Source organism: Rhamphochromis sp. 'chilingali' (assembly GCF_963969265.1).
Source record: "Rhamphochromis sp. 'chilingali' genome assembly, chromosome: 17".
NCBI lineage: Eukaryota > Metazoa > Chordata > Actinopteri > Cichliformes > Cichlidae > Rhamphochromis > Rhamphochromis sp. 'chilingali'.
Window position 1 is genome coordinate 4,591,976 of NC_137944.1, and position 18,635 is coordinate 4,610,610.

The 18,635-nt window shown below is 44.5% G+C and overlaps 1 protein-coding gene across 1 annotated transcript; it reads left to right on the plus strand.

The window, feature by feature from the left end:
- Positions 1-534: 534 nt before the first annotated feature.
- On the plus strand, positions 535-18,245 carry nsun2 (NOP2/Sun RNA methyltransferase 2). Its single transcript, XM_080862795.1, has 19 exons — positions 535-754; positions 1,188-1,345; positions 1,555-1,659; positions 1,739-1,844; positions 1,973-2,044; positions 7,933-8,017; positions 8,131-8,323; positions 8,852-8,926; positions 9,089-9,219; positions 10,784-10,857; positions 10,960-11,090; positions 11,614-11,710; positions 11,855-12,072; positions 12,223-12,315; positions 12,401-12,536; positions 16,039-16,119; positions 16,590-16,728; positions 17,370-17,409; positions 17,518-18,245. The coding sequence occupies exons 1-19, from the start codon at positions 689-691 to the stop codon at positions 17,837-17,839; spliced, it is 2,322 nt and encodes a 773-aa protein (XP_080718921.1). The 5' UTR covers positions 535-688; the 3' UTR covers positions 17,840-18,245.
- Positions 18,246-18,635: the final 390 nt, after the last annotated feature.

Here is an 18,635-nt window from a genome sequence, read left to right on the forward strand (position 1 = left end):
TGTGAAACATATGTCAAATGCATCCCTCATGGATGACATAAAGTCATCTTGAGCCACAAACAACATTCGTGTAACAAGATAGAAGCCGCAATCAGTTTTTGGCAGTGACTTTTATATAACCTTTATTTATCCAGTTAAAAAAAAATCTCATTAACATTAAAAATGTCTTTTGTAAGAGTAAGTTGGCCAAGAGGACAGCAGAAATGGCAGCAAATATTACAATATTTCCGTAAAAATATTTTAAGTGGGGATAAAGGACCGGATTGGTTATAATGTAAGTACAATAGCAGAGAGTTGTAAAGATACTTGAAAAACAGATATTGTTTTAATTCTCTATATAACCCCTTTGTAAACCCTGTTCACCGAAGTCTATTTACGAACATACGTAAAGATATTACACATAAAAAATACACAGAAACATTGGAAATCAGTTTTTGGCAGACAATCACTTTTTGGCACAACACCGGCTCGTTGAAGCGTTTCTGCTTTCTTTCAGGCAGATTTTGCGGCCACCTCAAGGGGTCCTCATTCACGTGCGTCAGAGCAGCACGTTCCGTGGATACACAGCCTGTCCATCATCAGGCGCCTTGCACGTTTACACTTTAGCTGAGCAACAGCTCTGTTTTGCTCGCGTCCAGTCACCACGTTGTTCCGCAGACTTTTCTCCAGAGTTGTCTGCTATTCCAACATGGGGAAAAGAAGCAGACAGCGGCAGAAAAACCAGAATGCTGGCAGGGACAACAGAGACACCGCTGTAAGTAAAACTCCTGCTCCAGACAAACTAGCTAGTGTTTGTGTTTAGCCACGCCGCACATGAATGTTTAAATAAAGTAACTGCAGAAAGGAAGCGACTGCAGGGATAATTTATATCTGTTACCTTTACTGAAAGTAGCAGATATAAACTGCTGCTGGTTACCGTGCTGTTTTCAAAGCCATGTGTGACCACCATTCCCCCCCCCCCCCTTTTTTTTGAACAAAGATCTGTATATCTTTATATATGTGAACAGCTTGTTGTACTATAGGCCAAATTCAGCACGACACCAGAGTTAAATGTAACAGATCGTATGGTATGTTGTTCAGGCTGTTACTCATAAGCAAGTAAAGTTTAAATTTGATTTTATCAAACGACATTCAGTGTAGCAATTTTGTCTCCTGTTAGTTTGCATGAACATATTTGTTTGTCCCAGGGTTGGGGAGCTGGGTATGCTGACATTATCAAGGAGAACAAGCTGTTTGAGAACTACTATAAGGAGCTAGGTCTGGTACCTGAGGGGGAGTTTGAACAGTTCATGGAAGCAATGAGGGAACCTCTGCCAGCAACCATCCGCATCACTGGATACAAGAGGTGAGCTGGACAGATCTACAACTTGGGCTCATGCTTAACGCCATGTAGGAGGTTGTCATTGGAACGTATGTGCCCCTTTGTAGGTTGTTCTGAACTTTTTCATGGAAATTCCACTTTTAATTACAAGGTGAAAATGCTTAATCATTAATTACATTCATAAGGAGAAATATTAGATCCCTAATGTAAATGCTACTAATTTCCTTTTCCAGCCATGCCAAGGAGATCCTTCATTGTCTGAAGGAAAAATATTTCAAGGATATTCAGGAGCTGGAAATCGATGGTCAGAAGATCGAAGCTCCGCAGCCTCTCAGCTGGTAATATATCATGTTTTCCCCAAGACTAAAAAGATGCACTGATTCAAATTAAAACCAGATTGTGGACTGTCCTCTTCAGGTACCCTGATGAGCAGGCCTGGCACACCAACATGAGCAGGAAGATCATAAGGAAGTCTCCCCTGCTGGAGAAGTTCCACCAGTTTTTGGTCAGCGAGACAGAGTCGGTGAGTCAGTCACAATCCCAAAGATCACATTTGTGTTACCAGTGGAAGGGGGTTAAAAACCCCCAAAACATGTCAGGAAGTTGGTAAAGAAGCGGAGAGACTGACATTCCTTTTGTTTGTCCTCGCAGGGCAACATCAGCCGACAAGAAGCTGTCAGCATGATCCCTCCTCTACTTCTGAAGATTGAGCCCCATCACAAGGTAAAAGCACAGTTTTATTATACTTAATGCAATTGAACTTTTTCTCTGTTTTAAACTCGTGTGCAAATTTACCCTCTGTGCTGGTGAGGGGTGTGTGCATAAATCAGATGAACATGGTTTCATAAATAAAATCTTAGGTCCTTACGAGTTTAGAATAATCCTTTAATTAATTGTCCCACAAGGAGAAATTTGGTTGTAACAGCAGCCAAAAAGACACATATACAAACAAACAGTACACAGGACATGGAACAGAAACATACACAATTTTTCTTACATATTTACATCAAGGACAGTGGTTACTATATACAATTATATATAAATTAAATAAAAATAACTACAGATAAGAGGCAAAGCAGCTTGTAGTGCGAATCAGTTAATTAACTTATTGCAGTTATAGCGGAGATGTAAACATCTATGTTTGTTGGGAGCAGTTCTGATTGTGCAGTCTGACAGCTGCAGGGAGGAAGGACCTGCAGAAACGCTCCTTCATGCATCGAGGATGCAGCAGTCTGTCACTGAAGGAGCTCTGCAGTTCAGCAACATTTATATGCATGGGGTTGGAGACTCTGTCCATCAGATGTTATTTTGGCCAGAGTCCTTCTGTCTCCCACCACCTGCACTGGGTCTAGGGTGCATCCCAGAACAGAGCTGGCCTTCCTGATGAGTTTATCCAACCTCTTCCTCTCAGCTGCCGATAAACTGCTGCTCCAACGTACAACACTGTAAAAAAATGACAGATGCCATCACAGAGTCATAGAAGGTCTTTAAAAGCGCTCCCTGGACTCCAAATGACCTCAGCCGCCTCAGCAGGTAGAGTCTGCTCTGACCCTTCCTGTAAAGAGCATCAGTGTTGTGGCTCCAGTCCAGTTTATTATTCAGGTGAACACCCAGGTACCTATAAGAGTCCACTATCTCAATGTCCACTCCCTGGATGTTCACCGCTGTCAGTGTGGTGGGTCTGCGTCTCCGGAAGTCCACCACCAACTCCTTGGTTTTCCCGGCGTTGATCAGCAGGTGGTTCTGCTGACCCCAGTCAACAAAGTCCAGAGTCCACTGTCTGTGCTCTGAGTCGTCCTCACCTGTGATGAGGCGACTATGGCAGAGTCGTCAGAGAACTTCTGTAGGTGGCAGCGTGGGGAGTGGATGGAGAAGTCTGCAGTGTAGAGGGTGAAGAGGAACGGTGCCAGCACAGTTCCCTGTGGGGCCCCCGTACTGCAGACCAGCGTGTCAGAGATACAGCCCTGTGTCCTCACATACTGTGGACGTTCTGTGAGGTAGTCCAGTATCCACTGGGACATGGGGTGGTCCACTCCCGATATCTCCAGCTTGTCCCTCAGAAGTCGTGGCTGGATGGTGTTGAAAGCACTGGAGAAATCAAAGAACATGATCCTCACAGTGCTTCCAGGCTTCTCCAGGTGAGTCAGAGCTCGGTGCAGGAGGTAGATGATGGCGTCCTCCACCCCGATGCCAGGCTGGTAAGCAAACTGCAGCGGATCCAATGAAGACCTCACCAGGGGGCGCAGATGGTTCAGAACCAACCTCTCGTGGGTCTTCATCAGATGCGATGTCAGGGATACCGGCCTGTAGCTGCTGAGGTCCTTGGGATGGGAGGTCTTTGGTACCGGTACCACACGGGAGGTCTTCCACAGCTGTGGTACTTTCCCCAGTGACAGGCTCAGGTTGAACTGATATCCTAGGATGCCACACAGTTCATCTGCGCAGCATCTCAGGAGCCTGGAGCTGACGCCATCTGGACCTGCAGCCTTCTGCACCTTGATCTGCACCCTTTTTTTAAGATGGCGCCGGTGAGGTCGGCTGCCGTCACGACTGCTCCGACCACTTTTTCTTTGTCTTTGTTTTTTAAGTTAGTTTTCAGCGTTTCTAAATCGGCAAAATCATCACCATTGGGTACATTAGGTATGACAGTGACACTCTTGTTTCTATTGGTATACAATGTACTCACAATTCGAAGTTTTTAACTCCGGATCCGAGCTGGCCGAGTGAGATCTCGAGGGAGAACAAAGGGAAGCGGCGGCGGCCTAGAGGGAAGCGAGCCGGCGTCAGGAACAGGCTGAGAGCTCGTGCACACCGCACACCTCTGCCTAGCATCCTGCTCGCCAACGTCCAGTCACTGGAGAACAAGCTTGACGACCTCAGGGCCAGGATAAAGTTCCAGAGAGACATTCGGGACTGCAATCTCCTCTGCTTCACCGAGACATGGCTGAACCCAGCGGTGCCGGACCACGCCATCCAGCCGGCCGAGTTCTTCTCGGTTCACCGCATGGACAGGACACGGGACTCGGGGAAGTCAAGGGGAGGCGGCGTGTGTTTAATGGTGAACAACAACTGGTGCAACAGTGCGAACGTTGTTCCTCTCACACGCTCCTGCACACCAAATCTGGAACTACTGTCCATCATGTGTTGTCCTTTTTATCTACCTCGGGAATTTACATCGGTCATTGTAAGTGCCGTTTATATTCCACCACAAGCGGACACGGTCACCGCCTTATGCGAGCTGCATGAGGCACTCACACAGCACCAGACACAACACCGGGACGCTGCGCTTATTGTGACGGGGGACTTTAATAGCGCCAACCTCAAACGCGCAGCGCCGAACTTTTATCAACACATCACCTGCCCCACCAGGGGTGAAAGGACACTGGACCACTGCTACACTACGGTCAAGGACGGCTACAAGGCACAATCCCGCCCCCCATTTGGCAAATCTGATCACGCCGCCATCTTCCTCATGCCAAAATACAAACAAAGGCTGAAACAGGAAGTTCCGGTTCAGAGGAAGGTCGCGCGCTGGACGGATCAATCGGTGGCCGCGTTACAGGACGCACTCGATGACGCAGACTGGGGCATGTTCAGAAACAGCTCCGACGATGACGTCAACGTGTTTACGGAAGCGGTTGTGGGATTCATCGGGAAACTAGCGGATGATACCGTGGAGACAAAGACTATCACAACGTTTCCCAACCAGAAGCCGTGGGTGGATAAAACCATCCGCGACGCTCTGAGATCCCGCACCGCTGCCTACAACACGGGACTCATGACGGGGGACATGGACCCGTACAAAGCCGCGTCATATAACGTGCGGAGGGCGGTGAAAGAGGCGAAGCAGCGCTACGGGAGGAAACTAGAGTCACAACTCCAACAGAGTGACTCTAGGAGCCTGTGGCGGGGACTAAGGACAATAACGGACTATAAAACACCAACAACCGGTATGACGAACGCGGCCGTGACTTTGGCAGACGAGCTGAACACTTTCTATGCTCGCTTTGAGGCTGCAGCTAAGGTCTCCAACAATGCTAGTGTTAGCGGCGCTAACGGCTGCAGACAGGAAGATACTGCCAGCACCGGAAACGTGCTCGTCATCTCCGAGCATGAAGTAAGGAGAGCCTTCAAGAGAGTAAACACCAGGAAAGCAGCAGGACCAGACGGCATCCCAGGTCGTATCCTAAGAGACTGCGCATACCAGCTAGCTCCTGTGTTCACTGAGATATTCAACATCTCTTTATCTCAGTCGGTGATCCCCACATGCTTCAAAGAGTCCATCATTGTTCCTGTCCCGAAGAAACCCCACCCTGCTTCTCTCAATGACTATCGCCCTGTAGCCCTCACCTCAGTAGTGATGAAGTGCTTTGAACGCCTGGTCAGAGACTTCATCATTTCTTCACTACCAGACACACTGGACCCACTACAGTTCGCTTACCGTCCAAATCGTTCCACAGACGATGCCATCTCTCATCTCCTCCACACATCACTCACTCACTTGGACACTAGAAGGGGGAATTATGTTAAAATGCTCTTCATAGACTACAGCTCTGCATTTAATACCATAATTCCCTCCACACTCACCACCAAGCTGGAGCATCTGGGACTCAGCTCATCTATGTGTCAGTGGATCTCCAACTTCCTAACTGGCAGACCACAGGCAGTAAGGATGGGCGGACATGTCTCAGCCTCCACCACTCTCAGCACTGGAGCCCCCCAGGGGTGTGTTCTGAGCCCCCTGCTGTACTCTTTGTACACATATGACTGTGTGGCCACTACCAGCTCCACCACCATCATCAAGTTTGCTGACGACACCGTCGTGGTGGGCCTGATCTCTGATAACAACGAGACGGCCTACCTGAAGGAGATTAGGAATCTGGAGAACTGGTGCCAGAGGAACAACCTCCTTCTAAACGTCAGTAAGACAAAGGAGCTGATAGTGGACTTCAGCACTAAGCAGGAGAGGAACTACCAGACCCCCGTCATCAACGAGTGCCCAGTGGAGAGAGTGGACAGCTTCAAATACCTCGGAGTTCACATCACGCAGGACCTGTCATGGTCCTGTCACATCAACACCGTGGTGAAAAAGGCCCGACAGCGTCTCGACCACCTCAGACGCTTGAGAGACTTCCAACTGCCCTCCAAGGTGCTCAGGAACTTTTACTCGTGCACCATAGAGAGCATCCTGGCGGGAAACATCTTAACCTGGTTCGGGAACAGCACCATGCAGGACAGACGAGCTCTACAGAGGGTTGTGCGGTCAGCTGAGCGCACCATCCGCTCCGAGCTCCCTGACCTGCACTCAATCTACAGCAGGCGGTGCTGGACCAAGGCCAGGAAGATGGTGAAGGACCTCAGCCATCCCAACAACAGACTGTTCTCTCTGTTGAGGTCAGGAAAGCGATTCCGCTCCCTGAAGACCAACACAGAGAGACTGAGGAGGAGCTTCTTCCCGCAGGCGATACGGTCTCTCAATCACACCACCACACAGTACTGACCCACACATATAGTTCTTACACACACACTGGACTTTCTGGACTTTGGTTTTGCACAACACTGGTCACTATATTCTTCATTTCCAGTTAATACTTGTACAGCTGCTGTTATTGTGTATATATTTATTTATATTTAGATTTCTTCATACATTCTTATATAGTTCTATATTGTGTATTGTGTATTTTGTTGTACAGTTATTTTATTTTCAACTTTAATTTATATATTTTATCTTATTCTTCCCAGTTAAATTTACCCTTCATTTTAATTTGTGTTGTACAGTTATTTCATTTTTAACCTTAATTTATATTTTATTCCTTCCTAGTTAAATTTACCCTTTTTAATTTTTCATATTTATTTCCTATCTTATTCATAGCCTTTCCTTTTTTGTTTTCTTTAGGTCACGAGCAGTTGTCCAAGCATTTCACTACATATCGTACTGTGTATGACTGTGTACGTGACAAATAAAATTTGAATTTGATCTTGCGAAGCTCGTTCCTCACTTGAAGTGCTGAGATAGAAAGAGTGGATTTTGGGGGAGGGGTGTGTATGTTGGAGTCCACAGAAGCCGGGGGTGTGTGTGATGGCTGGGAGGTGAGAGGTGTGAAGTCCTGAGATGAAGGACAGAGTTTATTCCTGACAAATATTTTATATCCCAGTTAATTTGTGTTACGATAACTGCAACATAGTTAGCTATTTCTCATCCTCAGTCAGATCGAGCTGTTCTGTCCTTGTTCCACAGTCTCGATTAGCTCAGTGTGTCGGCACACGAACCAGTTCTCCACCCACTCCGGGTTCTGGTTACATTGGTCCTCTTGCTCACAGGGGATCTCCAGAGTAGAAGGCTGACTGTTACCAGCAGAAAAGCAAGACAACTGAGTTGGAGTCGGTTCCTCTGTGGGACGAGGCAGCTGAAGTCTGTGTTGAGTTCTGCCACAAAAGCAGTTTTGCTAGGGAGCCAGTCAGATGGGAAAACACAGGACAGGAACAACTGATTAGCAGAGACTACACTCTGCCAAATGTCCTTCAGCGACCGTGAACTTATTGTCCTCCCACAGGAGTCTGTGTTGGTAACAATAAAGTGGCATCAAAGTTTAAAAAGAGTTTCTATGCAGATCCTGGACATGTGTGCAGCTCCAGGGTCGAAGACAGCCCAGCTGATCGAGATGCTTCATGCTGACATGGATGTGCCGTTTCCAGGTAGGAAAACTGGAAGAAATCCATGTTTTGTCTTTAAATTGAAAAAAAAAAAAAACCAAGATTCTCTTGCATTAATAGTGTATATAAGTTCAAACCTGATCTCCACCTTTCAGAGGGCTTTGTCATTGCAAATGACGTGGACAATAAGCGGTGCTACTTGCTCGTGCACCAAGCCAAGCGGCTCAACAGCCCCTGTATCATGGTGGTGAACCACGACGCCTCCTGCATCCCCACCCTGGAGATCAACTCCAATGGCAAGAAGGACGTCCTCTTCTATGACCGCATCCTGTGTGATGTGCCCTGCAGGTCAGCAGACGTATCCGCTACATGTCTGCATCGCTCATGCAGAGAGTTGGGGTTATGAAGCTGCTAAAACAGTGAATGATCAGTAAGCTCTGATTTATGTGTGGGTGTTTGACAGGAAAGCAGATTTTATGAGGCAGATGTAGATGACGTACCACACTCTCCATCAAATGCACCGTCCTCATACGTTGCTGTTAGTGTCTTTGCGACCTTCAGGTTTCAGTAGGGTGGTAAAACATTTGTCCACATCTTTCATCTCTCGAAATTTAGCATCATTTTTTGGCCAAAGCAGAACTGCCCCGGTTTGCAAATGCTGCCTGAGTTTGGGCAGCTGTAGTGCTGAAGCCAGGAGTCTCCTGCCAAAGACAACATAGGGAGGGGAGAGGCGTGGAGGGGAGGAAAAGCAGTAATGAAGCTTCGCAGACATTTTATTTGCCCCATGACAAGTTGAAAAAAGGCTCCGTGGAGGTTTCACCGCCTCGGGCCAAGACGAGGTGGGTGTTCTGACTGTTGCTGCTCTGTGCTCTGCAGTGGGGATGGCACCATGAGGAAGAACATAGACGTGTGGAAGAAATGGACGACCAGCAACAGCCTGCATCTCCACGGGTGAGTGGAGGAGAGTGCGCGCTCACACCTAAGCTACAACACAGGAATGCAGTCGTGTGGTACACCAAATTGACTAAACAGCAAGGGAATGGAGTGTGTCGCTTTTGGTCTTAATTTAAAACGTTGGCAGGATTACAGAGCGCACACGTGTGTTTTCACCAGGCTCCAGCTGCGTATCGCTGTGCGTGGTGTGGAACAGCTGGCTGTGGGAGGGAGGATGGTCTACTCCACCTGTTCACTCAACCCCATAGAGGACGAGGCTGTCATAGCAGCACTGCTGGAGAAAAGTGAAGGTAACAAACACACATTCTGGGTCACACAGTAAGAGGTCAGCATTCGTATAAATGTTTTAGCTGTTTCATGCTTCTTACTTTGAACTCCTGTTGCTGTGGAGCAGGGTTTGATAATAAAACAATGGCCTCATTTACTAATATTTGTGTGGAATCGTTCTTACTGTGGACAAAAAATGAGTTCGTGCACAAAATTTGAGTCGATATGAAACAACAACCTTGTGGATCTTCATACAATTTGCGTACTAAGGAAACACGTTTACATCCAGGTGAAGAAGAGAAATTGGTGATGATATAAATTGGGTGGATACAGACATTTGTTTACACACTTTTATAGTAAATGAGGCTCAATGACTTGTACTTAGGTTTGTGACAGAAAAATTGACAAATATTCATCGTAAATTGTGTTTAGACACTGAAACCCAAGTCAGCCGCTCACACACACAGTCAGATTTAGACTACAGTCCCTCTTGCAAAGTTATCTCTAAGATTTCCTTGAATATTAGAAAGCATTGACAATTTTGACCAAGTTTAAGGTGGCACATTTTTCATTTTTGTAAATCCAGTGTGCCCCCCCCTTTTTTCTTTTAATTTCTTTTTCTAAACTGAATCTTGTAAATTAAAGTCAAATGGTACTTCCGGCGGTGCCATGAGCAGGCAGCGGCTGATAGCGCTCCAGCAAAATACAGTGTTTTTTCTTTTTTTTTTTTCTTTCTTTTTTCTACGGCGTAGATGTTTTATTTGGTTTCCCGACCGAGGAATTCTTTTATTTATTCATACTGTAAACTGTAAAGCTGCTATGTTGGTCATTTTAAACCACTTCAAGGTCACTTTAAATTTCAGTTGTAAATTTTAGACTGTTATTAAGCCTTTTTACCTCAAAGTGTATATTTACTCTCCTTATCTTAGTCCTAAAGTGTATATTTATTCTTACTCTTCCTATATTTCTTGTTCTTTTCCACTGAATGCAGCTGAAGCCTTGTCGTCTCGGCTCTCTATATACTGTACTGTATATAGCAGAGATGAAAAAGTTTACTTGACAAATTTAGATTAAGAGCAGGAGATCATTTAGACTATATTTACCTTGTTATTGACAAGTGGCTGTTCGAGATATCAGTTCTGGTGGCATCTGTGGTTGCTACTGTAAGAGCAATTCATAGTCAGATCATCTCCATCCAAACACCAAGATGGGATGGTTTAGTGGCAAACTCGCAGTTCCACAAACCAAATTTTTCACCGTGGCTTGTCCATCATTTAATAAAGTCTGTAATCAAACTACCGTTTTTCTCTTGCATTCAGTCTGACATGACAGGATACCTTGCATTCAGTTGTGTGTTGGACATGGTAATGTGTAATTATGCTGTCATAACCTGAGATGATACATGAGCGTGGACATTCCCTAAAGTTCATCCATGTCAGAGCCACAGGAAATGATCCGTCAGTGTCAGCAGCTACACCTCAGCTCTTCAATTTTCAACAGGCTAAATATTTCACTTTGTTTTATGAAAGTTATGTGTAAATGTCATGTCTTATAAAGACTGGCTGCTCTCTTGCTTCATGTTACCAGGAGCGTTGGAGCTGGCTGACTGCTCAGCTGACCTACCGGGGCTGAAGTGGATGCCTGGGGTCACTTCCTGGAAGGTACTGGATTTTATTTAATTTATTTATTTATTTATTTATTTAATGCCAGTCGTTACTTTTGAATTGTAGATCTGTATCCAGACTATTTCTGTTTCTTTGTAGCTGATGACTAAAGAAGGCCAGTGGTACACGGACTGGTCCGAGGTCCCGAGTAGTCGTCATACGCAGATCCGACCAACCATGTTCCCGCAAAAAGACTCAGAGAAACTGGCAAGCTTTCATCTGGAGAGATGGTAAGTGAGCAGTCCCAGACAAACAGATGCAGGTCCATGCTAATGCGTTTTAGAATTGAAGGTGTTCTCTTAAAAATAGTGTGAAATAGCTTATTAAAGTGTTCAATCTTGGCATGACAAGTGTCCTTAAAACGTTTCTGTTAGCCTGCTTTGTTTTGGCTGATTTCTTTCAAGAATCGTTAAAATACAGAATTTCATTTTACAGAATTGGAGTACAGTAGAGAGCATCCTACACCGTCACCTCTCACCACCGTAAACTGTGCTTTTTGAACTTACATCCAGTGTGCAGTAGATGCAGGCGCACCTGCCAACCTCACATTACGGAGGATGATGTCATGTTTAAGCGTCAGTGCTCACAATGACTTGATATTGGCAGCAGAGGGAGCTGTTGTCACATGTTGATTAAGGCGCTTTTTCTTTTCCCACATGCTGTCTTCACAGCAGGGGCTCTATCAAACCCCAAGCTGTGATTTATTTATTTATTTTAAATTAATTTTTTTTCTGTGTGTGTGTTTTATGGCAGTATGAGGATTCTGCCACATCACCAGAACACTGGAGGTTTCTTTGTGGCTGTGCTGGTGAAGAAAGCCCCGATGCCTTGGAACAAAAGATATCCTAAGGTACTTCATCTTAAACACTCACACACGATGCCCCCCACCCCACGTGCCTCACCTCACCTAACCTCGCCCACCTGGTCAGGTTATTAACCACACCTGGAGCTGTTTTTTCTTTGTCCGTTCACTCTCCTCCTCTTCCATCTCCAGCTGAGGAAAGACTCCAAGCTGTCGAGCTCAGCTGCCCAAACCAGCAGCTCCAAGGAGGCTCCGTCACCAGGAGACACTCCACATCTCCCCCCTGAAGGTTCCACTGAGAAGGTGGAGAGGAACAGCCAAGAGGAAAAAGTGGACAAGGAGGCAGATGAGACGCCCGAAGGAGCTTCTGTGGGTCAGGATGCCGGTGCTAAACCAGAGGGGATGTGTGGGTGAGTCGCACTGAGCTCATGAACTAATAAATGGAAACTTATGACTCTTAACTGGTTATAAATACAGATTAAAAAAAACAAAAGCAGTTTTGGACCCACAAACAAGCTCTTTAAAATGTAAGTAAACATTTTGTATCTGTCCTTTTTCAGGCCTCCACCCTCAAAGAAGATGAGGCTGTTTGGATATAAAGAAGACCCCTTTGTGTTCTTAAGTGATGATGACCCCGTCTTCACCACCATACAGTAAGTGCACCCTTGTCTTCAATGTAAAATAGGTGTTTTCAACATTTTTCTGCAGCATAAATGCGTGTTTCCTGTTTTCCTCTAGGTCTTTCTATGATCTGTCTCCCGACTTCCCCAAACTCAATGTCCTGACTCGGACCCATGAGGGCAAGAAGAGGAACTTGTACATGGTGTCCAAAGAGCTCCGTAATGTCCTGCTCAATAACAGCGAACGCATGAAGGTAGGCACACGTGTTTGATAATGAAGATGAAACATTTGTGTTTTTGAAAATTGATACAGCCAATCCATAATCAGTTATGTCCTGGAGACATTGTATCGATCCTCTGGAGGAAGAAGCATTATGTTTACCTAAGTGCTGATTTATGGGCTTTACATTGATTCGTTTGTTTGGTTGGTTGTGTTGTTGTTATTTTTCCGTTCTTTTTGTGCGTTTGTCTCTGTGTGAGGGAAGCAGCTTAAACAGATGGGAGCCTCTCCTTTCCCAAATCCCTCTGGTCCTCCACCCTGCAGGACCTGCACAGGTGGCATTGTGGGGACTCGGGCTCTTTGTTCTCCCCGGTGTTTGTTGTTTCTCAATTTTTAGTCACTTTGTCTTAAAGGAACCGGAAACTTCAAGATCTTAATTTTCATATTTTTCCTCTGGTTTGTTGTCCTGTTTATCCATTTAAATGTGTTACGAGTTGCTCAGTTCTGGAGCGATCGTGTGCAGAAACGTCTACATTAACATAGTGGGAGTAAATGACAGTCCGTGTGTGGTGTGGAGTGCCTTCACCTAACCTGTCATGTAGTGCAGTATATGACCAGTGAAAATGCGGAGGGTGTCTGTTGATTGCTGTGTCAATGTGTCTCGTGAAGGCCGGGTTAGATGTTGTCGGACAAGATGCTGAAACCCAGATTGTTGTCATTCAGATATCCAGGTGTGTTGGTGTGTATGTGATGGATAAACGCACTGTATAAATACTAGAGATGGACCGATCCGATATTACGTATCGGTATCGGTCCGATACTGACCTAAATTACTGGATCGGATATCGGAGAAAAATAAAAAATGTAATCCGATCCATTAAATATCACGAAAGCACCTCACAAAACTTGCAACACGCCGTAACTCACCTCAGAACGTTAGCACGTCGGAGCAGTATGCATCACGTGATAGAGCGGCTGTGGCATGCGGGACCTGTCGGTGGTCTGGATAGCATTTGGAGCTTCGCTAGCAACCCGACATTTCATCTCCGACAAAGTTATCCCCGAGAGAAGTAAAGCAAGTGTGTAAGTCCATCTCTGAATGTTTGTAAAGCATTCCTGCCTTAAGCTTAACGAGCGACTGCCTCTCGCTCTCCGGCTGCTACTTCAATCATGAAACTGCTTAATGATCAGCTGATCGGCTTTTCTGTCGCGAGTCCGTGTCTCTTGTTTGCTTTTGGCCCACTTTGCACCAGAAAGAGGAAACCAGCGGCTGAACAACAGCAGCACGTTTAAGCTTGATCAGCTGTTGTTAGAATGTATTTATTATTACTTTCTACTCGTGGATCTTTTTCTACGTAGCTGACGGCTGGTAACTGTCCAGGGGCGGATCTAGCAAAGTTTAGCCAGGGGGGCCGATAGGGCATTAACAGGGAAAAGGGGGCACAAAGACATACTTTTCTTTCTTATTCTCATTTAAAATGTCGAGCTTTTAATAAATAATTATCTGACACCCAAAGTTTTAATTTGATGTAAAATGAATAGAAGTCCATTACTGTATATAGTGACTATTAAGTCTAATATATATATACCCTAGTAAGCTATAGTACTTTTTACTTTGGGAAGGTACCATCTGTGCAGTCTGCAATTTTGTTGAAGAAAGATGTTGAATCTATTTAATATTTCTTGAAAGATAATTGATCTCTGTGCATTTTTTTTCACACTGCATCAAATTAAAAAAAAAAAAGTGATTTGAAATTAAGGTTGATTACGTCGATTAAGCATCATGAGGTGGAACATGAGGGGTGGTTCCCTATTTTTTTTATTTATTTATTTTTGTTGCTGGGAGTTGGAACCCTATTAGTTAGGTTGCTTAATATTTACGCTAAGTACTCTTTAAAATACCAGAATAGGGAGGATGGTGCAGGTTTAAGTTTATTAGATTGATCAGTACTGCTGAACTATGAAATATTTTTTTTTGCATACAGGTATAACAGAATAGCTTTAGTGTAGTTGTTGTTTTAAACTTGAGTATGAACTTATACAAAATGCAGCAAGATATTTAAAAAACAGTTTTGTTGATTAAAAAACACTATATCGGATTCATATCGGTATCGGCAGATATCCAAATTTATGATATCGGTATCGGACATAAAAAAAGTGGTATCGTGCCATCTCTAATAAATACCAGGCCATTTGTGTATGTGTGGTAGGAAAAAAACATGCATAATCTGTAGGCCTATTTCATTTTAAAAGCATGTATTAGTGTTTGTATACTTAAGGCTTTGAGTGGTCAGTAAAACTAGAAAAGCATGATTATAAAGTATCTGTTTAAAACCAGGAATTAAATCTGGCAACAAGAGAAAAAGTGTATGTAAAGATTTCAGAGCACCATCATTAAGACACAAAGTATCCGACTAAAATTACAGCTGTGTGTTTCACTGAGTTAATGAGATGCTCAGTGCATTGTAATGGTGTGTAAGACCAGCTGAAAGAAATTCAGCCTCATTCTTTCAGCGGGCACTAAATGGTCTGAGAAATTAAAAAATAAACATCAGAACATGTTTCTAATTGGTAAGTAGGACCTGTGTTGGCATCGGGTCTTTAGGCTTTTAGGCTCACTGTACTCAGAAGTCTGAGGAGTCTTCCAGGAATGAGGGGACTATTTTCTAGAGGACCGATTAGGGAGTAGATGGTTATTTTGTACTTGCAGCCCTCTTATCTGGAACATAAAGTTACGGTCGTGATATATCCTGCTGAGAGGTGAATCACCTTCACAGCCTCGCTTTACTATACAGGCCTCTGGCTCCATTATGTTCAAGAGAAGGCAAACATTTCTACAGCAGGCATCTCCAATAATGTTCAGCTCACACCAAAATAATCCTGACATGTAAACAGCACCACAGGAAAACCTGAGCGCTGATTGCACCTTGGTGAAACAAGCCTAGACACTGGCAACATTTTCTGTTTCCAGTTTTGTTCAAGTTTCACGTCACCTCTGAGAGTAAAACATGAGTGTTTGCATACAAGTTGGCGTCTTCCATGCAAACTACAGGTGACAGCAGCAGTCTGCTAGTGATCAAAGCAATGATGAGGTTTTTGGTGCGCCAGCATCTTTGCAACCTCCAGCAACCACTCGTCAATCAGTTGCCAAGGGGTTGCCGACCAGTCTCTAGGCCTGATGATTGAAGCCTTGCGGATCACCTTGACCTTAGTAGTCTCATTAAATTGACTTTAGTTCCCTTATAAAAAGAACAGCATGTGTGTGGTAGAGTTTTTACTATGCAAATCACTGACACAGTTGCTCCCACACCTGCTGGGACCCCAGAGACTGGCTGGGCTGTGTGCCGATGTCTTGTACAGTCGTTGCCTGGAGGAAGAGAGTTCAGTGTAATTACAATTGCATCACCAGGAAAGCTACAAGAAACATAATTAGTCACTGATTGGAATTTAAATAACCTGTCTCTTTTTTTCTGTTTATTTCAGTGTGGTGTTTTTATATGGACGTGGTTCATTACACTCTGTTTTTTGTCTCTCAGGTCATAAACACAGGGGTGAAGGTGTGGTCTCGCAATAGTGAAGGAGAGGAGTTTGGCTGTGCCTTTAGACTGGCTCAGGAGGTAACACACACACACACACACACACACACACACACACACACACACACACACACACACACACACACACACACACACACAGAGTTTTCAGGCAGTCACAGTTCAGTCCTGTATATAAATCTGTGTTTCCATTTGTTCTTTGGCTATCATCTTGACTAAAAGCTGCATGATTTGGAGACTGTTCAGTCATTCATCAGTGACGTGATGCACAAAAACTTTATAGTTCTATTATTTTATCAACTTAAATATACTTTGAGGTTATAATACATTTAATTTAATGTTCAAATATGCAAGAAATCCTTCCTGCTGTCTTTACTGTTGCCAACGCAGAGCTGTAGCCGAATAACAAGTGAGCCAGACGGCCGATTTCACACTCAAACGAGTTGATAATGAATTCATTTTATATGCTGCGTGTAACTGGAAAGAGTTTCTTTGTGCCGATTGTCAGCCACATGTACTTTCTGTCCTACCAGGGTATTTACACTCTGCAGCCATATATACGCTCCAGGATCATTAGGGTGAGTGTGGAGGACATCAAAGTGCTGCTGACCCAGGAGAACCCCTACCTCAGCAAGCTGGAGGATGAAGCACATGCACAGGCCCAGAAAATTGGTACAGTCAAATATAGATATGCTCTCCAACTGTGTGTGTTCGGGGAAAATATATCCAGGGTGCACACTGGTCTTTAAATTGTCTTAGATATACATTTATGGCGTCAGCGTATTAAATCACGGGACATTCAGTTTGGGTGGGTCGGATCACTCTGAGAACGCAGTTATTTTTGTTCCTCGACACATTTTAAGTCACTCGCCGTGGCTGAAGTTTTAGGGTCGTGCTCGAGAATCCCATCCATGCTCCGATTCAGGAGGCGACACCAGCAGGAAAACAGTGATTCACTGGTTCATTTTGACCCTGTTGAGTTCACAACTGAGTTTTACTGTCGACCTTTAAGTATGATTTTTATGATGTAATTTTTTTTCCCCTTCCCAATGGAAATGATGTAAGTTAGGAAGCAGCAGATAAGTGACAACGAATGAAAGTGAAAATGGAATCTGTAATTCTCATCAAAAAAATATTTTTACAGATCAACTTTGACCAAATTCCCACTCTAATATATCCCACCCACCCACAGTGTTACTCATGTCACCTGTCAGTGGTCATATTTTATGTACGTTTTCCTGCCGTATAACCTAACGTCACGGTAGGTTGTATCACTTTCTACTTCCTGTAAAACTTTAGTTTTCTCTCCACAGGAATGGGAAGCATTGTGCTGAAGTACATCCCAAACCCAAAGTAAGCGTGTAACATGTTTTTAGTGTTTCTGATGTTTGCATTTTGAAGTGACAGCCTGTTTTTTGTTTGGTTAAACTGTGCGACCCACCATCGTCCTTTATTTTTCAGTAACCCGGGGGAACCTCAGTGTCCCATCCAGCTGTGTGGCTGGAGGGGAAAGACGTCCATCCGAGCATTCGTCCCCCGCAACGAGAGGTTTCATTACCTCCGAATGTTAGGTGTGGAGGTCTTCAGAGACAAACAGGGCCTTGGGCAGAAACGGAGTGATGGAGAAAAGGACGGAAAGGAGGAAGCAGAGGATGCGGCAGAGAAGGACGAAGAGCAGGAAGAGGAAAGAGCAGCAGACAAAGAGGTGGATTTGGAGAACGGCAATGAAAATGGATCATCAGAATCAAAGACCGACTGTGGTGACAAAGAGACGAGTAGCTGAGAGTGTGAAGGTGATTGTAATGAGAAAGGACTGACTGACGTATCGGAGCTTTAAGAGCTGTTGACCAGGTCCACAACCACACGCCGTGGTACAGGAGGGTAACGCACCGCTACGGCTTCCTCTGCTCACCACACTGCCAGTGCACAAGGATTCCCTCCCAGAGATGCACTCCCGTGGGATTTTTCATTTATTGGAGCCTCTCTAGGAGTCAGCATTTTAGTTAAATGGCTTATATTATTTTATAAACTTTTTTTTTTGCATTTTAACAAATATAGTCCACCGATAAGTGGAACAGATCCATTTCATTCAATTGCTCACATTTCAGGAGGTTTCTATTAATTGCTGTTTTATTTTTTACACCTGTAATTAAGCAGAAGTACGAAGCTGATTAAATGCTTAAAAGGTTCACTGTGTCACTAGTCAAGTGATTTCACTTTAAGATTAATGCGGCCCTGCTGATCTGCAAAAGGGTGCTTGAGCAGGGATTGGCTAGAAGTAGATGGTGAAGGTTGGATATTAAATAAACTCTTGCAGGTAAGTTACTTTCAGTGACATGCTTGTGGTTTCCAGCTATCAAAGACAATAAAAATGAACAAGTAACAAGTTTCCAGCTGGTTGTAGAACACAGGGCACAGAGGCTGGGGCATAGACTGTAAATAAAAGATGGCCACATCCACCTTGTCGGTTTTAAGGAGCCACATTTGGATTACAGGCTGATGTGCCAAATTAAATCTGATACTGGCAAGCTTGGTGATAGCTACACATTCATTTATTTTATGGAGTGGAGAAAAGAATC

What these genes read in the sequence shown, in the direction of transcription:
- nsun2 (XM_080862795.1), top strand. Translation starts at nt 689, where the DNA reads ATGGGGAAAAGAAGCAGACAGCGGCAGAAAAACCAGAATGCTGGCAGG. An exon ending in CATGGATGTGCCGTTTCCAG is followed by an intron (nt 8,018 to 8,130) that starts GTAGGAAAACTG and finishes TCCACCTTTCAG; the next exon opens with AGGGCTTTGTCATTGCAAAT. An exon ending in CCTTTAGACTGGCTCAGGAG is followed by an intron (nt 16,120 to 16,589) that starts GTAACACACACA and finishes CTGTCCTACCAG; the next exon opens with GGTATTTACACTCTGCAGCC.